General features: G+C 37.8%; 2 protein-coding genes across 3 annotated transcripts in view; one reads left to right on the forward strand and one right to left on the reverse strand.

Moving 5' to 3' along the window:
• Positions 1-1,403: 1,403 nt before the first annotated feature.
• Positions 1,404-4,144, forward strand: LOC127436598 (C-type lectin lectoxin-Enh2-like). The gene is made up of 3 exons (XM_051690859.1): positions 1,404-1,464; positions 3,167-3,252; positions 4,016-4,144. Exons 1-3 carry the CDS (start codon positions 1,404-1,406, stop codon positions 4,142-4,144), a joined length of 276 nt encoding a protein of 91 aa, XP_051546819.1.
• Positions 4,145-5,336: 1,192 nt separating this feature from the next.
• LOC127436945 (glutamate receptor-interacting protein 1-like) overlaps positions 5,337-22,258 on the reverse strand; it is a 217,975-nt gene continuing 201,053 nt past the window's right edge. Inside the window, exons 20-25 of one of the 2 annotated variants that reach the window (XM_051691488.1) lie at positions 19,346-19,514; positions 17,044-17,082; positions 16,631-16,742; positions 12,119-12,352; positions 11,402-11,548; positions 5,337-7,785 (exon numbers count right to left, since the gene is read on the reverse strand). In XM_051691488.1, coding sequence (XP_051547448.1) covers positions 7,522-7,785; positions 11,402-11,548; positions 12,119-12,352; positions 16,631-16,742; positions 17,044-17,082; positions 19,346-19,514 — 965 coding nt within the window. In that variant the 3' untranslated portion in view covers positions 5,337-7,521. The remainder of the gene's footprint in view (positions 7,786-11,401; positions 11,549-12,118; positions 12,353-16,630; positions 16,743-17,043; positions 17,083-19,345; positions 19,515-22,258) is intronic. The other variant, XM_051691489.1, reaches the window with a different exon arrangement.

Below are 22,258 nucleotides of genomic sequence, written 5' to 3' on the forward strand. Positions count from 1 at the left end.
AATTCTCAGGAATGTTTTTTATTTTTCATATTTCACTTGTATTATAACCCCAGCAGTGGTCAGAAGTACTTTCCTTCAGGTTTACTTACAGTATTATCCACAAAGAGAATACTGTTGTCTTTATTTGTGGGGGATTTACCTATTAGCTCAACCCAACCCTGGGGCAAAATCTGTAGTAATGACATGCCTGTGGGTCTTGGATTCTGCCAGTGCTCCTGCATAAGGTGCGCACAATCTCTCTTGGGCATTCTTAACAAAATGCACTGCTACACCTTGCTCTCCCCCATGAGCTTGAGGGGGGAATGGCTCTTTATGGAGTCCACATAGCATTTCATTAAAGGCTCTGTGGTGTCAGCCTCAGGGATGTGGCAACATCATTCATTTGGAGGTACACTGTATCCTGTAGCTTCTGAATGAATTCCCAGGTGTTTTATGGGGATGTTTTTTCCATCACATCATTTCTTTTGCAGAACACTCCATTGCCTCATTTTCTACTTCCACTCCTTGGCTTGGACATTCTTGCTGCATTTCATAGATAGATAGATAGATAGACAGACAGACAGACAGACAGACAGACAGACAGACAGACAGACAGATAGATAGATAGATAGATAGACAGACAGACAGACAGACAGACAGACAGACAGACAGACAGATAGATAGATAGATAGATAGACAGATAGATAAAGTTAAAACAATCAAATGTTTAACAGTTAACCACCTGAGCTCGGGGCGGACTGGCCATAGGGAGAACCAGGACTTTTTAATATTTATTAATAACACATTATTTCTTTTGTGTTATTTCTTCTTAATGCAAAGTGGCATTTTCCTGTAGACATGTATGGTTATACGCTTGAATGCAACAACTTGCCTATACTATAGTAATTTTTGTAGGGGAATGTGTTTCACCCTCATTGTCTGTGTTGGTTATGGCCCTGGGTATGACAGTGGTACAATTTTTCATAATATTAGGCTTAATGTATTTGATTGCCCATCCTTGATATTGTACAAACCTTTTCTCAGTTTTAGAATATGTGCACAAAAGATTTGCTTTGTGTGCAGACTTCATGGGATCTGCATCTGACTAAACCTTTACTTCAGTGCACTGTGTGTTTTGTCCTATATTAACTCATCATTATAACCAGATTGGGTTGTTTTAACCCAGATTTTTTTTAATAGTGTAATTTTTAAACAATCAAATATTGAATCACCTTTGCTGACTTGTTTCTAGTAAAGAAGTGTGGCTTGACAGAGGCTTCACTGACATTTTGAAGGCAATAACCTCAATCACCAGGTGGCACTGCCGCATAATCAGTAACTTTCTACTCTGATCAACACTTTGCAGTAGGCCTATGTCAGTGCAGGCATATTAACTTGCCTATTTATTCATCTTCAGATTTACCATGGCAATCCTGGGAACTCTTCTGCTTCTTTTCATAACAGTCACCCAGAGGAATGCAGGAGGTAAACAAAACAATAAGACAATTCCCTCATTATTACTGATGTTTATTCTGCCTAGAGATACATATTTTGCCTCATGTCATACTTAATTTATGCAGTCTGGCAACTATGCATGCGAGTGTGCGCGCTTTCTCTCTCCTCTTTGGAAAAAACCTTAAAGTGCTCAATAGTGCAATATTATGCTAAAAGAAAAGTGTGATGCAGCCACTCCGTGTCCATTCGTGAGGCTGCGTGTGCTGTTTAGTGCCAAGTCTGTGACCAAACCTTTTCAGTGATGAACTTTACTAAAATCCCAATAGATCTTCGCATCATTCGCACACGGAGGGGACACGCGAGCAAAACCAAGTGAGACAGGAAAATGTTTGTTCTTTGTGTTATTTTTGAAATGCTGAAGTCCCTCACACCTATATGTGAATGTTATTCTGGCAGTAATCATTTATCAGTGTCATGCAGTCTGTTTTATTCAGTTGTGTGCTCAATGGGATGCCAAACAAACCATTGACAAGACTCACATCATGACCCAAGAGTGTGTAAACAGGTTGATAATGTTTTGAGAATAAAACAACTTTGTCCACTTTGCGGCTAAAATTAAAATTAAGCCTTTAGAATCTATAATTTCCAAATATTTTATTTATTAAACCAGACTCCTGATGTAGAGTGTTAAATTGAATACTAAATTACCACTGCATTGAAGTATGGTAAAATAAACAATTAATAATTATACTCAGTCTTAATTCAGTTTTACTAACACGTGATAGAAATGTAGCAGCAAAACTTCAAGCAATCGCAGAATGGTCCCATCTGTATACACTTCTGAAAATTGTGCATCATTCATTGAGTGCATGAGTGCACTACTACTTCTGGGCTTAAAAGATACAATTATGCAGAATATTTTATCTTCTCTGTTCCATGTTCTACTTAACGGCTGATGTGGCCACTGTACCAAAACAATTGCACACCTCTGCTCAATTGAATATGTAAGTCTAATACTGTAAATTGGCAAACAGATTTCCTTGAATCCCGTCAAACACACAAAAATCCCTGCAGTTTGTGAACACACAATTGCTGCATCAAAATTTATAAGCGTGTATGATTGTGCACATCAGTATGTCCTAATCTGCAGGAGCAGCATTTTGCTGTCATTTTCAGCAACAGATCATGTGAAAAAAACGAAGCAATAAATGTTTTGTACATAAAAAAACTGTTAGTTACATTGTTTTAGTAGCATATAAACATGAATTATTATATTTAAAAAATGTGTAATTATGATACAACTCCACTTTATACAGAGCACCCCCACTATTTTTAGAAGCACCCTCAGTGATTTTGATCTGGAACCGGGCCTGGTCTGTATGGGCCAGGGGTGTGTAAGTGCCCATGGCATGGGTAACTCGCACATCTGTGAGAACACCATGAATGCAGACAGATATGTAAAAATTTTGGAGCAACATACACTGCCATCCAACACCGTCTTTTCAAGGGACGTCCCTGCATTTTCCAGCAGGACAACTTCAAACCACATACTGCTTGGATTAAAAGTGCATGGCTGTGTAAGCAGAGAGTGCAGGTGCTAAATTGGCCTGCCTGCAGTCCTGACCTGTTTCCAACTGAGAATGTGTGGTTTTATTAGCATTTTTCATATTGTCCCAACTTTTTTGGAATTGGGGTTGTATTACGAGATCCCTAAAGTTTATGTATTGTTCAGCTGAACGCTGCCCCTTTGGATGGACACATTATGAATTACAGTGCTACAAATTCTTCTCTGTAGAGGCTGACTGGGTCACAGCAGAGGTAATGTATTAAAAGTTGCAGGAAAATTATTCAAATGATTTCTAAAATAAAACTTCCTTCCTAGAAATTAACTTATAATACAGGACGCTAATAATGAATAACAATAATAATAAAAAAAATAAAATAAATAATAAAAAATAAAATAAAATAACCAACAGACCTTGTTTGAAAAAAATAAATCGTTGAATAGGAATAGCAAAAGTAGCCTACTTAACATTTCCTTTCACTAATGCCCCTTATTAAAAAGATTTGATTTTGGATTGATGATAAAAAATCTGTCTCTTCAGAAAACCTGTCAAAGCTATGATGGGAATCTCTCATCTGTGCATCATGAAAATGATTACGATCTGCTAAGTCTGGTGACTTTTCCCACACAACTTTGCATTGGTGGTTTTGAAATAACAAGTAGTTCTACACAGGGCCGGTAACACCATAGCCACTTTGAGGGGGACACACTCCCTCCAACATACATACATATTAGTGAACAATAACTTCAAAATAATAACTACAAAATATGATATCAGACACTATCTTTTGATTGCATCCCTTCATTTTCTTTTTAAAATGTTGTTTGGGCTAAGAGGCTGATTTGTCTGGCTAGACTTAAACATATGCTTACAAATAATAGTAATGAAGTTCGTAATGAAGATGAACACAAAGACTTTATTAAAGCAAGTATTAATATGTAAAGATTGAATTACCTTCTGAATGGGATCTTGAGCATAGTGATGCATACTTTGTAACCACTCTCTTCACTCATTAGGATGGACAGTGGTTGTGGAGTGATGGATCTGTCTTCGGTTACACCAGTTGGTGTGATGGAGAACCAAACAATTCCAGTAGCAATTGTGGGAACTGCTTGCAGATACATTGGACCTTGTTGGAAAGGTGAATCATGTTCATTCCCAACGACCTATATTTGTGCTAAAAGTCTCTGAGATCATAATTCAGTCTGTTTCTGAAGTACTTTGATTTTACAACATAAATTAATCTTTCTGAGCTAAATCTCAATTTCATTTTAAGATACATTAAAATATCCCACACAATGTCTGAACTTAAATCTCATTGTCAAAATCTCATTATTGAATTGGAAAACTTTAGTAAAAGCATTGCTAAAGCCGATCTTGTGCCTTGTGGTGTTAAATAGAATGTTTTCTCATTTCTAGCAATATAATTTTATTTTATAGCAAATGGTGGTTTGTTAATAATGTCTATTAAGGTAGTTTGAAGTGATCACATCATCGGAGAAGAGGATCCAACATACAGACAAAGTTCATTTCTGTGTCAATTCTCCACTCTGTATGTCTTTTTATTGTTTCTCTTTGTTGGCCATACAAAGGATTACAGCTGTAGGAATCCCCAAATTTATACATAGACGATAAACATCATGCTAACAAAGTATTAAATTTGTACAAAAATACTTTACAGCTCATAATACCTGTCAATTAGAAATAAAAATACAATATTTCAGGGACATAACTGTGACATTGAATCATAAATTCATCATATACTGAAAATGGACACCCACTATTTTAACTGGCAGTGCGTGACTTCACTAAATGTTGCCACAAATGAAACATAAACATGAATGAGGTTTTCTTTCTTTCTTTTTTTTTTACACAAGAAATGCATGACCAGAGAGTATTTGCAGCAACACAGTGAAGTGCTGTGACAAACATAGGTCAAGGCAAGCAATGCATGTTGTAAAGAATGTTCACAATGTTCCAAGAGAAAACTAACTCTTGAATCAGGGCTCAAAAACCATAATTCAACATGTAGTGATTTACTCTATGACATTTGAGAACATCTCAAAACCCAGTGCATGAGTTGTACCTGAAGGTTTATCTGAAACCAAACCAAACCAAAAAAAAAGAAAAAAAAAAAAAGAAAAACATTTTCATAATCAAACGATCTCCATTAAGAAACTCCATGTGAGCGTACCCTTGATGAGGTTTCTTTGCTCAGTTCAGTAGTTGTACCAGAATGTCCCATTTGAAAATAGTGAGACATGATCTTTAAGCACTGATAACAAGAGTGATGGCACTCAGTCAGAAGCCACAATGTTTCACACAGGTGGGTGAGGGTTTTCATTGCCATTAGCAGCTTGCCAATGATATTTTTTTTTCTTTACTAACATGTTTTCTTCTTTTTTTTTCAAGCAGAGCTACAAATGTGAAGTATGTTTAGTGGTCTACCATACATAGTAGAACTGACAACTCCATTCTCTCATTATTTGACACTTTTTCTCTCTCTTTACAAACAGTTTGCTGCCCTTTGGGCTTACGCAGTCCAAAAAAAAAAAAAAAAAAAAAAAAAATCAAAACCATAACAGTACCATATACAAATTACCATAATGATTTATAACTATTTAAACAAAGGGGGGGATACAAACAACTTTTTTTTTACTGGATTCTTATGGAGATTTACCCCCTGCTTGCATTTTTTAAATAATTTTGTCATCATAGATGTACCACGGTAACCAGTTTCCTCCAGTTACAGTTAATTTTGCTACAATAAAACAGTTAACTTGGCATAAGCCATCAGTGTCATAAAAAAATTAAATGGCAGAAACATTGTGAAAGATTCTTATACTATAGAGATTTTATATTCATTTATTATGACTTTTCAATAGAGTAAAATGAAAAAGTATCTTAATTTTGCCAGAAACAATGGTTACCATGGTAATTTTTTGTAAGGGACTGCAAATTTGATTCAAACTTCACTCAATTTTTTTGTTTTGTTTTTTGTTTAATATGAACACATTTCAATTTCATAACAAATTTCCTTCGAATTGAATTGCAAGATTTTTAATAAAATAAAATAAAAATATTTTACATTTTCTTAATTCAATTTAGTTAAAGATCATGAAATTTAATGTGATGGAATTTTGTGAAATTGAAATGCATAAATCTTAAAAATAGGTTTAAATATTTTTTTTGGGAGTGTGAAATCTAAAGCCCATTCCAACAATTCCATATTATTTTTGTTCGGTATTCTAATAATCTCATTCATCATAGATGCTAACTGAGTGTAAACTGTTCATATGCAACTTCCTACTTCAACAGCTGTCATTTTCTGTGAAGAGGTTGATATTGACCTAAATGGAATAAAAAGCTGTTCTATCCTTTGGGCCAGTGATGGATTTTCACAATAATCTGGAGAGTTTATAAAGTACATTTGTTTTACCAAATGACCTTCTATATGCCATCAATATGCTCCCGTACATGCTCAACAGGGCCCACAGCAACCCTCATGTTCACTAACCATCATTCAAATACAAACATCCCTTATAAATCATGGTTTTCTATTCATAAAAATAGACATCTGTCCAATTTTAACATAAGGTGCCTTTGTGCCACCCTCTCATCAACGTGACATTGGATTTCCTATTTATACGAGACATCAGGTCAGCTACAGTGAAAAACAACATACCGGACAGAGAACCGAAATATGGCGTGTGTGTTTTCTTTTCGTAAGTGGATGTAGCCAAGCTCTTGTATTTGGACAAAATAGTTCATATAAGGTCTCATGCATTTGCGCTATAACCCACATTCATTTTATGACTGAAAAATGTTTACCAAATTCATTATGCTGATTTTTTTTTTCTACCAATCAGCTGTCGTCCCCTCCTTTTGAGAGAAAAAGGGGGTACACTCTGACCTTGGCATCAGATATCAGGAGGAAATACACAGACACACACTATACACACACTTGTGTTGCAGTATCACAAAATAGAAGGGGTTGACGGCTGCATTAAGGATGTTGGACGTTTGACAGACTTTGTGGACTGCACTGCAGGCTTGCGACAAAGTCTTCACACACTCGCGCACACATACAAACTCGCACAAACACTGACAATCATTGGCCAGTCCAATATCATCGTTAAAATTCTCAAAATGTTGCTTTTATGCATCTTAGTTTGTTTTTTGTATCCTTCTTCAAATTATTCTTGTTTATTGGCAAAAAATGTTAGGGATGGCACTGTTTCAGTAGTCGTCATGGTTGTTTTTCCTTTTTTTTTAGTTTTGGTTTCCCAAGAGGTCAGTGTGGTCTTCTCCGTAATTATCACCATTTTCACAGGGTAAAACACACTCAGCACACCAGGAAAAGACCTCTTGTCACGGTGGCTCATGCTCTCAGGAAAAAGGTCTAGGTGTGTGCTATATGAGAACAAGCCCCTCTTTTTTCCACCAGCAGAGTGAGCTGTTCAGGGAGGGTTCACTTTAGCACCATGAGGAGCACTTCATTGCAGGTACCAGGGAGGTTCTGCTATAAAGTCTTGTTGGGGTCTGTGTCCTCCAGTCCTTCTAATGTAGAGTTGTGCTGGCCCTGTTCCAGCCCTGCGGCGGGCGGATTGAGTGTGTCTCCGGGATCAGTCCAGTTCACTGGCTCTTCATTGGATAATTGGTTCATTTCTGAAGGCTGGGAGGAAACTGGGTTTCGGCTTATGACTAGATCCAGTTTGTTCTCGGATTCCGCTATTAGAGGTACCACTAAGCAGCAGTCAAAGTCTCTGGTACGGACGTGGTTTATCTGTAGAAACAAAGACAAAATAATGTCCTTGCATGTGCACTTGCAAATAGTGTTCACGGTGTTATTGTTTTTCAAGTTTACAATACTTAAAGGACTAGTTCACCAAAAAATTAAAATTCTCTCATTTACTCATTGTTAGGCCACTAAAGATGTGTATGACTTTCTTTCTTTTGCTAAACACAAACATAGATTTTTAGAAGAATATTTCAGCTCTGTAGGTCCATTCAATGCAAGTGAACTTTGAAGCTAACAAAAGCACATATAGGCAGCACAAAATTAATCCATAAGACTCCGGTGGTTAAATCCGTATCTTCAGAAGCAATATGAAAAGTGTGGGTGAGAAACGGATCAATATAGTGCTTTTTTAAAATAAATGTCCTCTTTCACAGCCCTCCTAAGTGCTCTCTTCTCTCCTGGATCTTCTTTTGTTTTTGGCGATTCATATTCTTCATGCATATTGCTACCTACTGTGCAGGGAGGAGAATTTATAGCAAAAAAAGGACTTAAATATTGATCTGTTTCTCATCGACCATTATCATATTGCTTCTGAAGATATGGATTTAACTACTGGAGTCGTATGGATTACTTTTATGCTACCTTTATGTGCGTTTTGGAGCTTCAAAGTTCTGTCCACCATTCACTTGCATTGAATAGACCAACAGAGCTGAGATATTTTCTAAAAACCTTTGTTTGTGTTCTACAGAAGAAAGAAAGTCACACATCTGGGATGGCATAAGGGTGAGTAAATGATGAAAGAATATTCATTTTTGAGTGTACTATTCCTTTAAATGTTAAAGTATCAGTCATTACTTTTTCAATTCCATTTGGTGATCTAGTGGCACAGAAATGACACACTTCAGACTAGTGAAATGACTTATGAACTGGATTTCCTATTTGTAACAGAGACTTGGCTTCACGTTGGTGAGTTGGATCCTTTATCTAAACTCTATCCAAGTGACTATTACTTTTTTAGCTATCCTTAGGACTGTGGGGCGAGGTGGGAGGTTGGCTTCAGTTTTTAAAAATTGTTCTAAGTGCCAATTATTGTCCTCAGAACATTACATTAGTTTTGAAGTACAGTTACTAAAGGCTCAGCTGTACAGTCCAGTACTCTGTGCTCTCATTTACAGGCCTCCTAAATATAATAAAGACTTTATTCAGGAATTTGCTGATGTTTTATCTAGCATTGTGCCTACTACAGACAATCTTATCATTCTTGGTGATTTTAATATTAATGTTTGCTGCCCGTCCAAACCTTTGGTTAGGGAGATTGTTCAAAACAGAGTGTAAATGGAAAAAAGACAGACTGCAAGTGCCTTATGAAATCCTTAAGAATTGTCTATCTGTATACCAGCACTCTGTATTCTGTAAAAGATGCATAAACAAATATCTTTCTGATATAATCTCCAAAAATCCTCATAATCCAAAAATTCTGTTTAACATGATAAATACAGTGCTCATTCCAGCTGCCACCTCTTGTCTTGATGCTACACCTGAGACTTGTGTAGCGTTTTTAGATTTCTTTATTGGTAAGGTTGATGCTTTATGATCTTGCATTACCACTAGTAGTCATGACCCCTCTGAACCAGTCACTTGTTCTGTTTTATTTGATCGGTTCAGACCTATATCTCTCACTGAGTTGATAGATATAGTCCAAAATATAAAGCCTACCACCTCTTCTGTTGATGTTATTCCTGTTCGGCTTCCTGCAGTGCTGGACACTGTTGGTTCTAGTGTGTTGACTATTATGAATAGCTCCTTATATAATGGCATTGTTCCATCCTGATCCAACCACTTCTTAAGAAGCCAAATTTTGATCTTACCAACCTTAATAATTTCCGGACCATTTCTAAACTACCATTTTTATCAAAAATCCTGGAGAATTTTTTTTTTTCTCAGCTCTCTTCATTCCTATCTGAAAACAACATTTTAGATAAATTTCAGTCTGGTTTTATTGCTCGTCACAGCACAGGCTGCACTACTCAAGGTGACGAATGATTTACTGCTCACTTTGGATACTGGTAGACCTGCAATTTTAATGTTGCTAGATCTTAGTGCTGCTTTCGATACAGTTGATCATACTATCCTCCTAGACCGTCTTAGGTGTAAAGTTGGTATTAAAGGCAAAGCCTTAGATTGGTTTACATCTTAACTTTCAGATAGAACTCAGTGTTAGGATTAGGAATTCTTCCTCTCCTTCTGCACCTTTCACTTGTGGAGTACCTCAAGGTTCCATTTTAGGCCCAATTTTATTTTCTTTATATATGCTTCCCTGGGTTCAATTTTTAGAAATATAACATTTCATATCATTGTTATGCCAATGATACACAGCTGTATGTCCCACTTATTTCTGATGATTCATATTCCAACACTTTTAAATGCTTTGAGGATATTAAATGTTGGACAGCAAGAAACTTTCTCCAGCTAAATGAGAGCAAGACTAAAAATTGTTGTGTTTGGCCTCCCTAGAGCTGTCTCTGATATCACTTACAATCTAGCAACCCTGTCATTAAATGTTCACACTCTTGCTAAAAACTTGGGAGTGATCTTTGACACAGATTTGACCATTGTAATGCACTGTACATGGGTCTTAGTCAAGGAAGAGAGAAAGTATTTCACCTGTTCTAGCATCTCTTCACTGGTTACCAGTCCAATACAGGATTCATTTTAAGATTTTGTTATTTGTTTTTAAAGCTATTAATGGTCTACCCCATCTTACCTCTCAGAACTCCTTAGTCATCAACAATCCTCCAGGACTCTCAGATCCTCTGATAAACTTCTCCTGCATACACTACACTCACGCTTGAAGTTTAAAGGGGATCGTGCCTTCTCCGTAGTCGGCCCTAGCCTATGGAATAACATACCTCTGGACATTAGATCCGCTCCTACGCTTCACATTTGTACATCACGTCTTAAGACGTATCTATATTCTTTGGCTTTTGTATGTATGAATGTATATTGTATTGTTTATTGGTTTTAATGTCACTCTTGTTTTTTATTTCCCATTAATTAATTGTTTTATTTGCCCATGTACAGCACTTTGGTATACACTTGTTGTTTTTAAAGGTGCTCTATAAATAAATTGACCTAAATTGACCTTGACCTTGACTTTAGCTTTAGGTAATGTTAATAATTCTCTGTTACGGTTGGTAGGCATTCTGGGGCCACATTGTCATATTTTGATTAAACACTTTAACTAAATCCTGTGCAAAGCATCAGTACTAGTCTGAATAACTTTTCGACTGCCAATGAAATGTGCTTAAGTAGGATTTTATTTCTATCTGAAGGTTTTTGTTAATATTTACCAACTCATCTTTAAAGAAATACTGCAGGTTCAATACAACTTTAGCTCTATCGACAACATCTATTTCACACTGGCGAGTACCAAAGAAAATTGTCCTTCATATTCCTGTTTGTAAAAACAAATAAATTTGTTGACAGAAATCCAATTGCAATGGAAGTTATTTGGGCCAACATGGGATTCTAAGCATTATTTCCTTTAAGAACATTTAATTTCCAAATTTCAGTGCCTAAATTGTTTAAATAGTTAAATAGTGTATCTAAAGACCTCATGTTTTGATTCCCTTAATTCAATCTGACTATCACAGTGGCTCACCTGTAGCAGTCTGTCGTACGGCTTCAGGCCTCCAATTTCAGCAGGCCCTCCCGGACGAATATTGTTAACATAAACCCCTTTCTCCAGGACGCCATCAGAAACACTAAATCCAAAGTTCTCAATGTCAGAGTCCTTCAAGAGACACACCTATGAATGTAGAAGTAGTTATACACATTCAGCTAATGAACATGCTGTTTTAAATCGCAATAATAATAATAATAATAATAATAATTCTTAATAATTTTGTTTTACTGTAAAAATATATAAAACCTCTTTAAAAAAAGAAGACACATTTACTAGGGAGGCAAAATTGCATAAGATTTAAACTGAGTATATTTTTCTCATCCCATTTGTAAACATTTTTTTTTCTTATTTTAAGCATAAAACTAACAAACCTAAGTGAAAATTTGGCTGAAAAAAATAAAAAATAAATAAATCATCCCAGTAATAATAATAATAATAATAATATTAATAATAAAATTTAATTCAAGATATATACTCTGAAAACAAGTGTTAATATGTAATTTGTCTTTATCTTATGTTTAGATATTTTTTTAATGTGTAAATGTTTACATTAAATGTTTAGATATTTTTTTTACTGGAAAACAAATAAAAAAAAAACTGATTAGGTTATATAAAATGTCTTTTTTTTCCTGCAGTGTTTAAAGATTACATTACTCAAGACAGATCTAAGACACTTTTGACAAGCATTCCCACCTTATGAAGCTCAACTGGGGTGGGCGACATAATATCCTTGATCTCCTGCTTTACTCTCCTCATGGCGACAGCTTTTCTGCCAACGTCAGTGGGCAGCGTGTTACTGCGGTTGGTCTGTGTGTATTGCAACTTGTTGCTGCCACGTTCCTGAAAACTGGCCTGACGGCCCAGATGGCTTCGGGTGGGCACAGGGTCATGGTTTAGACTCATAGAGCTTCCTGACATGATGGTCGCCTATAGAGTGTGGCAGGAAAAAAACATAAGAAAGACATTTTTACCATACATTTTTTTTTTGTTCACTTAAATTAGGTGTGACAATTACATTGTGTCAACTGCAAATATTCCATGTAGTATCTCAATTAATATGAGGTCATAAAAACTGCATGTATCAAAATTGTCAGAAAATACTGATTTGGAGAGTAGTTTAAGTATTGCATGTCACACTGCAGGAAACTGCTGTTACTACTTGAAATGTCATGTGAACCAATGAAATGTACTTTTTGCAAAGGGTTTTCATTATGTAGAATATATACTCAACTGTGTTCAGTGTTTAACAGAACACAGTATCAGGTTATGTAAATTACATTGATAAACTCTCATAGTTACGTGTTAAAGGGATAGTTCACCCAAAAAAATTAAAATTCTGTCATTTTACTCAACCTCACATTGTTCCAAACATGGGGGATGCTAAAGGAGATTGTAAGCATCATTTTAAGGTTTGGCAGGCACCATTCACTTTCATCGTATGGACAAAAAGATGCATTTAAAATAAATGGTGACTGAGGCTGTCAAGACCCTAAAATGCTGCCTAATATCTCTTTTTGTGTTTCATGGAAGAAAACAATACGGGTTTGAAAAAACAAATTAGGGTGAGTAAATAATGAAAGAATTTTCATTTTTGAATGAACTACCTCTTTAACACTGAACAAATATTTGTTGAGTCTTGCACTACAGGCTGAGGCACAGCATTACAGTAAATGTACAATTATATGCATAAGTTTGTGTTAAACTTCCTGTTTAACAAGAAGCAAAATGCTGATGGACAACAATACACAAACCCTTATTAGTAACATGCATTTTTACACACTACTAATGACAGTTTGAACCACTTCAATTTCTACCATGGTAAGCCATGGCAAAGATTAAACAAACATTGTTCATGGCTAATGTGCATTTTGGTTATTTACAATTTGAGAAAATCTTCAAAAATGAAACTTGATTTTGTTTTACTGCAGACAAAAATAATCCACAAGACTGAAACTAAAAAATAAATAAAAAATAAAACAACAAAAAGCCTTGCAGCAGCTCTCCGATCATGCTTTGTATGAGCCCACATGCCTCTGTCCACATCTCTTCAATATACCGCACCGTCATTTGCCAGTTTGTGTGAATCTCACTCAAACTGCACGGAATGGAATTCCAGGTTAATGACAGGTGACCATACAAAGAGGAAACTTTTCATATCACCAAGCTGATGCATTTGTGTAAGCGGCTTAACAACCATTAAATCGGTTATCAGACACATTATCATGCACCTTGACCAAAAGGACACCGCATATAATTATTTCAACATATAAAAAATGGAAAATTGTGACTTTTGGAAAATGGAATGTACATTTTTTATTTATTTTTTTGCCTTTTTGAGTGGAATATTATATACTACTGGCACAAACCAGAGGCAAACACTTTCGAATCCAATTAGGGCCATAGGGTACATTCAGTGTAACAGCCTTTTGATTTCATTGTATTTCCACAGACTAGTAATGGTGGAAAGCGAAGAGCTTTCAAAGCGATCCTTAACATTGAGTCCTAAAAGCTTCTGTGCGCCATCGGCTACATGTAGTCCGCATTTAACTCAAGGTACCTGACAAAGCAAAGACACGAAAATCAATCTACTTTCATGAAGTGGTTCATGGTTATTCACAAAGCACGTCAAATAAAACGATGCATAGAGTGACAGAAGACATTATCTATTGTACAAGGCTGATAAATAAAAGAAACATTTATTTAACAGAGGGCCCTGTCCTAATGTCAGTTTCCAAGAAATTCCTCACATTGTTTTTTCCATTGTTATTATTTTATTTTTTGTTTTTATTGTAAATCAGTTCTATCTATATTTCTGTAGCATTTTGGCATTTAAAGAGACAGTTCAACCCCCGCCAAAAAAAAAAAAACCTAAACAATTCTGTCATCATCATCATGTTGTTCCAAACCCAAATGACTCTCTTTCTACTGTAGAACACAAAAGGAGATGTTGGGCAGAAGGTTTACTCTGATCTGTTCCATATAATGAAAATGAATGGTGACAGATGCTGTCTAGCTCCAAAATTGACAAAAAACACCATAGAAGTACCATAAAAGTAGTCTATGTGACTTGTGTGCTATATTCCAAGTCTTCTGTAGCCATAAAATAGTGAGTGTGTGAGGAACAGACCGAAATTGAAGACGCTATTCATGGAAAATCTTCCTTTCCACGGAAGCTCTCCATAACAACTATTCTTGAAGCACCATATTTGAATGTGCAAACGTGAATTAAATTTGAGTGTGTTCTAATTTTGTTCCACTGAATAAAGTCATACTCATTTGGAATGACATGAGGGTAACAGATGACAAAGTGTTCATGTTTCAGTGAACTATTCCTTTAACCCCTCACAATTTGGTTTTGAATGCATCCCTAGGTTCTGAAGTGGATGTCATTAGTGGTTGTCTTTGAGAAACCCTCCATTTCAAGCAGGCCCCCAGCAAGAGACACTGAGCCCATTAGCACGAGGAGAGCACTTATGTGCCAGCGCTACAAGCAAAGAGAAAGCCCAAAGAAAGGAAAGGGGTACCAAGATGGCCAGGTTTCTCTTATTCAGAAGCCTGTCTGGCTTGTCCTGGAAAAAGAAGGAGCTGTTACTCGAAAACCAGGGTTGGTTCAGCATGCTATTATAAAAGGGGTGGGGGTCAACAAGATTACCAGGGAGTGCTCTGCTTAAGAAAAAAACAGCTTAAACCAGCCTAAGGTTTGCTGGTTTTAGCTTGTTTAAGATGATCTCCTAGCCTCGCCGAGTTAGTCTTTAGCTGGTCTTCCGGTCTGGCCAAGCTGGTTTTAGCTAGGTTAAAATGGCCAAGCTGGTCTTCAGATGGTCTAGCTGGTCTTATAGCCAGGCCAAGCTGGTCTTCAGATGGTCAAGCTGGTCTTACAGCCTGGCCAATCTGGTCTTCAGCTGGTTTAGTTGGTCTCCCAGGCTGGCCAAGCTGGTCTTCAGCTGGTTTGGCTGGTTTTCCAGTCTGCCCAAGCTGGTCTTCAGACGGTCTAGCTGGTCTTACAGCCAGGCCAAGCTGGTCTTCAGATGGTCTAGCTGGTCTTATTGCCTGGCCAAGCTGGTCTTCAGCTGGTTTTCCAGTCTGCCCAAGCTGGTCTTCAGACGGTCTAGCTGGTCTTACAGCCAGGCCAAGCTGGTCTTCAGATGGTCTAGCTGGTCTTATTGCCTGGCCAAGCTGGTCTTCAGCTGGTTTAGCTGGTCTCCCAGGCTGGCCAAGCTGGTCTTTCGCTGGTTTAGCTGCTTTTCCAGTCTGGCCAAGCTGGTCTTAAGCTGGTTTAGCTGGTCTCCCAGCCTGGCCAAGCTGGTCTTCAGCTGGTGTAGCTGGTTTTCCAGTCTGGCCAAGCTGGTGTTAAGCAGGTTTAGCTGGTCTCTTAGCCTGGCCTAGCTGGTCTTTAGCTGGTGTAGCTGGTTTTCCAGTCTGGCAAAGCTGTTCTTCAGCAGGTGTAGCTGGTTTTCCAGTCTGACCAAGCTGGTGTTAAGCTGATTTAGCTGGTCTTATAGCATGGCCAAGCTGGTCTTCAGCTGGTGAAGCTGGTTTTCAAGTCTGGCAAAGCTGGTCTTCAGCTGGTTTTCCAGTCTCGCCAAGCTGGTTTAGTTAGTCTCTCAGCCTGGCCAAGGTGGTCTTCAGCTGGTTTACCTGGTCCCCAAGCCTGGCATAGCTATTCTTCAAATAATTTAGTTGGTCTCCCAGCCTGGAAAAGCTGGTCATCAGCTGGTTAAGCTGGTCTTCCAATCTGGTCAAGCTGAAAAACTCCTCTAAAACCAGGTAACAGGCCAGTCTGACCACGCTGGGAGACTATCTAAGACCAGCAAACAATCTAAGGCTGGTTTTCCAGTCTGGCCAAGCTGGTATTAAGCTGGTTTAGTTGGTCTCACAGCCTGGCCAAGCTGGTCTTCAGCTGGTTTAGCTGGTCTTCCAGTCTGGCCAAGCTGGTCTTAAGATGGTCTACCTGGTCCACAAGCCTGGCCTAGCAGTTCTTCAAATAATTTAGCTGGTCTCCCAGCCTGGCAAAGCTGGTCATCAGCTGGTTTAGCTGGTCTTCCAATCTGGTCAAGCTGAAAAACTCCTCTAAAACCAGGCAACAGGCTAGTCTGACCATGCTGGGAGACTATCTAAGACCAGCAAACAATCTAAGGCTGGTTTAAACCATTTTTTCAGCAGGGTAGGGAATGGATACAACTATAAAACATTTTTCACAATCACCTCAAGTTCTCGCAGGATTCCAGACTGACCACACGTCTCCAAGTCTTCCAGTGCTTGGGACCAGAAGTTCTCTTCCTGGTCTGGCTCCGTTCCGTCGTGTCCCACAGTGAACCTGATTAAAACACAATGTTACATTTCACCACATGGTAAATCAAAATAAGGACATTCAATAAGCAGGCAGGCATCGAAGTGATGGGCGCAGGACACGGCCAATGATCTGTGCAGGCTATGGTGGTAAGAGGTGGGACTCTTTGAGAAAGACACAAACAGACACACCCGGTTGGACACACTGTGATGGACGCGCCATGGTGGGCGATGATGTCCTGGTGGATAGTGGGGATTTATGAAGTGAAAGGGGCCGGACTGGTTTGGGGAAGCAGTGCAGGTAACAGGCACACAGCACTGAACCTCACCTGCTGTCTGAGATTAAACCGGTAGGCAGCGTGGACACTCTGCAATGGGAGATCAGCTTCAATCAATAATAACACTCACAAGTCCATTCAGGACATACTTAGAGAAACAAACCTTTATGACTCAACGTGTCACTTTTTGATTTAGAACAACAGAGGGTGGACTCTTTGAGGGTTTTTTCCTTAAAATTACTGCAACACATTCTCAAATGACAAGAACATAGGTAAAGTGGGACACTTTCTGATAATTTGTTATTGGCATTGTTTTTAAAATATGATTCAATAGGCTATCAATGTAATTCTATACTAGTTTATGATGACAATGACAGATGGGTAAACTTAAGTGTCCCACTTTGCCAGTTGTCCCAGTTTACCTGTATTCACCTTATGGATTATATTATAGCAGCATATTTTTCAAGGCATATCTAATATTGTTAAAAGCAATGTGTAAGTGAAGCTGGGAGAAGCTCCACATAATAAGTTTTTCTATTAAATTTCAGACTGCAGAATTCTGACAATATCTGGAATGACTGAATGTTTTAAAGATGAGTCTCTTCTCTCAAACAGATAAATATTTAAGTAATATTTTGCTACAAATTCTTCTCCCTGCTCAGTAGGGGGCAATATGCATGAAGAATGTGAATCACCAAAAACACAAGACGATGAATGTGAAAGCGGAGATTGACTGAGCAGAGAGGAGAATTTCTAGTAAAAATGTTTTAAATATTGATCTGTTTCTCACCCACACCTATCACATCACTTCTGAAGACATGGATTTAACCACTGGAGTCATATGGATTAATTTATGCTGACTTATGTGATTTTTAGAGATTCAAAATTTTGCCACCCATTGCCACTTGCATTGTATGGCCCAAAAGAGCTGAGAAATTCTTCTAAAAATCTTCATTTGAGTTCAGCAGATGAAAGAAAGTCATACACATCTAGGATGGCATAAGGGTGAGTAAATTATGAGATAATTTTCATTTTGGGGTGAACTATCCCTTTAATATCAGAGAGAAATGATAAGCCAATAATAATGTTGTTCAACCCCAACCCACTTGAAACCCTAAAATCTAACTGGTTGACAGGAATGTTGTTTCAGGACCAACAAGACGTTGACCCGGGAACACACCTGATTTCTAGATTATTTGTTTTAGTCTCGTGCTATAGGAGTATAAAAGAGCATACACAGTCACCATATAAATGAAATTGTAGGGTGATCATAATTCATGTGTCAGCTAAATACTTAAAAGGCCTTGTCCCTTCCCAAGTCCCGCTGGCTCCATTATTGCACATAGGGGCAACTTTACGGCTTTGATCTACAGAACTGTGACTCTGAATTACAAATATCCAACTCTATGAGCTAACAAAGAATAAAGTGAAATCACCCCAGAAACAATCAATCAAAGCTCTGCTATACCACATATTTGAAAATACAATGTTCTACAAACTTATTGCACAGTTCAGTTAATATTATGACTCGAGAGTCATATTTTGGATTAAAAAAAGGCAATTATGCACAGGCGGATTTGAAGGAATATTGCTGATGGCACACTTAATGTGAATAATAAAATCAAAAGTAAGAATGCTCACTTCTTAATCTTTCCACTGATGTCCATGGCTAAGATTGTCTTTTGAACTTAATCAACTTCAAAAGTCCCATTAAACATTTTATTAGGTGGGGTTAAGCAGCACTGTCTTCACACAATACTTTTCTGTCTAGTATTACTCTTTGTTCATGAAGAAATGGATACTGACTCTTCAGTGCTTTTCATTGTTATGATCATAAAAGAGGTAATTAAAGGATAACTGGTATAATAATGTCTGCAAGGGCTATAAACTTCACTTTTCCAATCCTTACTGTATGTAGGTACACTGCTAAATTCTTCACATAAATTCAAGACATTACATTAACCTGGATGTCTGGCATTCATCATATAATACATAAAGGTATAGTTCACCAAAAAAAAAAAAAAACTTCTATCATTATTTACTCACCATAATGTGTATAGAATAGACTACTTTTATGGTGCCTTTATGGTATATGGTTCTCATTTGCTTTTTTTTATTTTACATGGAAAAGTGTGACCAGCACATTCTTCAACATTCTCTTTTTGTGCTCTATAGAAGTAAGTAAGTCAGATGGGTTTGGAACTTCAGGAGCATGAGTAAATTATGACAGAATTTATTTTGGGTGAACCATTTCTATAAGTAATAAGTGATGAAATACAGATTCATAATACAGTATTTGTTAGAAAGTGTATTTAAATTGTGAGATGTGGTTCATTATGGTGTGCTGATGTACCCGCTAGCACTAGGCCTGTCCCAGTCATCCACACCGAGTCCGAAGTCTGGCAGGATGTTGTTCCTCTGCCGGCTGCTGTTGACCGGGGAGAGGCTGCCCTGGCTGGGCTTTGCGTTCTGCCATTCATGGCTGTGGAAGCTGTAGCCTGATGCCTGGAAACCTGTGGAAGCTGAAACAAACATATGAACCAGGGTCCATAATGAACGTTTTGCTGGAAACTTTTTCTGGAAATGGGTGAATTGAGAAAATGTGTCAACCATAAATAGTTCTTACCTGCTATTCAAAATAATAATAATAATAATAATAATAATAATAATAATAATATAATAATTATTATATTAATATATAAATATTCAGAGCATTCAGAAAGTATTCAGACCCCTTCGTTTTTTTTCCACATTTTGTTATGTTACAGCCTTACGCTAAAATGCGTTAAATTATTATTTATTTCACATCAATCTACACTCTATACCCCATTATGACAAAAAAAAAAATAAAAAAAAAATGAAATATCACATTGACATAAGAATTCAGACCCTTTGCTATGACACTTGAACTTTAGCTCAGGTGCATTCCATTTCTCTTGATCATCTTTGAGAGGTTTTTACACTTTGATTGGAGTCCACCTGTGGCAAATTCAATTGATTGGACATGATTTGGAAAGGCACACACCTGTCTATACAAGGTCTCAGCTGAAAATGCATATCAGAGCAAAAACCAAGCCATGAGGTCAAAGGAACTGCCTGCAGAGCTCAGAGACAGGATTGTGTCGAGGCACAGATCTGGGGAAGGCTAAAAAAAAAAAAAAAAAAAAAAAAACTTGGCTGCATTGAAGGTTCCCAAGAGCATAGTGGCCTCCATAATTCTTAAATGGAAGATTTGGAACAATCAGTACTCTTCCTAGTGCTGGCGGCCTGGCCAAACTGAGCAATCGGGGGAGAAGGGCCTTGGTAAGAGAGGTGACCAAGAACCTGATGGTCACTCTGGATGAGCTCCAGAGATCATGTGTGGAGATGGGAGAAACTTGCAGAAGGACAACAACCATCACTGCAACACTCCATCGATCTGGGTTTTATGGGCTATTAGTGCAAGACAAATGAAAGGCCATTGGAATGTGCAAAAAAGCACCTAAAGGACTCTCAGACTGTGAGAAACAAGATTCTCTGGTCTGATGAAATGAAAATTTAACTGTTTGTCCTCAATTTCAAGCGTCATGTCTGGAGGAAACCAGGCACCATTCATCTCCTGTGCAATACCATCTCAACAGTGAAGCATGGTGGTGGTTGCATCATGCTGTGGGGGTGTTTTTCAGCAGCAGGGACTGGGGGACTGTGCAAAGCCTGTTGCATCATACCCAAAAAGACTTGAAGCTGTAATCGCTGCCAAAGGTGCTTCAACTAAGAACTGAGTTAAGGGTCTGAATACTTATGTCAATGTGAAATTTCAGTTTTTTTCTTTTAGATATGAAAAATCTGGTTTTTGCTTTGTCATTATGGGGTATGGAGTGTAGATTGATGTGAAGAAAATACAATAATTTAAAGCATTTTAGCATAAGGCTGCAACATAACAAAATGTGAAAGAAATGAAGGGGTCTTAATATTTTCTGAATGCACTGTATATATATATATACTGTATATATATATGTATTATTTAAATTTATATAAATTATACCATTGTATATACTGTATATATACATATACTGTATATATATATATATATATATATATATATATATATATATATATATATATATATATATATTTACAAACCCTACAAGGTACATTTTCCACTGAAGTAATGTTGTTAGAAGATGCAGAGTCAGAAGGTATGTATTCTTCAATACACATTGTTTTTGTTTTTAGCATTTTTTAGCATCATAAGCACAAATTCCATGTTATTTGTTGTGAAAACTATTAGATATGTTTGATAAATTATTATCGAATATAAAATTTGATAATTCTCCAGACTAAATTACACCAACTCTGTTCCCACGTCTATATGTCAGTAGATCACCAGCTTTCTGACAGACAGGCTGCAGCTTGTAAGACAGGGGAAATTAACTTCCAGCACCTGTACAATCAGCACTGGTGCCCCCCAGGGATGTGTGCTCTCCCCACTACTCTTCTCCCTGTATACAAATGACTGCACCGCCAAGGACCCCTCTGTCAAGCTCCTGAAGTTTGCAGACGACACTACTGTCATCGGCCTCATCCAAGATGATGATGAGTCTGCATACAGAAGGGATGTTGAACGGCTGGCTCACTGGTATAGTTAAAACAACCTGGAGCTGAACACACTCAAAACGGTGGAGATGATTGTGGACTTTAGGAGGAACACCCCAACACTGACCCCCCTCACCATTCTGAACAGCACTCTGACAGCAGCGGAGTCATTCAGGTTCCTGGGCACTACCATCTCACAGGACCTGAAATGGGAGACCCACATTGACTCTCTGTGCTCTGTGAAAAAGGCCCATCAGAGGTTGTACTTCCTTCGCCAGTTGAGGAAGTTCTACCTGCCACAGTTGCTACTGATACAGTTCTACTCAGCGGCCATTGAGTCTGTCCTCTGCACTTCAATAACTGTCTGGTTTGGTGCAGCGACGAAATCAGATATCAAAAGACTACAAAGGACAGTTCGTACTGCTGAAAGGATTATTGGTTGCCCCCTGCCCTCCCTTCAAGAACTGTACACTTCCATAGTGAGGAAAAGGACTGGAAAAATCACTCTGGACCCCACTCACTCTGCCCACTACCTTTTTGAACTGTTGCCTTCTGGCAGGTGCTACAGAGCTCTGAGCACCAGAACCATCAGGCACAGGAACAGTTTTTTCCCTCAGGCTATCCATCTCATGAACAGTTAAAACTGCCCCATTGAGCAATAATTAATGTGGAATACACAGTCTAGTCTTTT

The sequence above is a fragment of the Myxocyprinus asiaticus genome, chromosome 47 (assembly GCF_019703515.2).
Source record: "Myxocyprinus asiaticus isolate MX2 ecotype Aquarium Trade chromosome 47, UBuf_Myxa_2, whole genome shotgun sequence".
NCBI classification, from domain to species: domain Eukaryota; kingdom Metazoa; phylum Chordata; class Actinopteri; order Cypriniformes; family Catostomidae; genus Myxocyprinus; species Myxocyprinus asiaticus.

What these genes read in the sequence shown, in the direction of transcription:
- LOC127436598 (XM_051690859.1), top strand. Translation starts at nt 1,404, where the DNA reads ATGGCAATCCTGGGAACTCTTCTGCTTCTTTTCATAACAGTCACCCAG. An exon ending in CACCCAGAGGAATGCAGGAG is followed by an intron (nt 1,465 to 3,166) that starts GTAAACAAAACA and finishes TGTATTGTTCAG; the next exon opens with CTGAACGCTGCCCCTTTGGA. An exon ending in CTGACTGGGTCACAGCAGAG is followed by an intron (nt 3,253 to 4,015) that starts GTAATGTATTAA and finishes TTCACTCATTAG; the next exon opens with GATGGACAGTGGTTGTGGAG.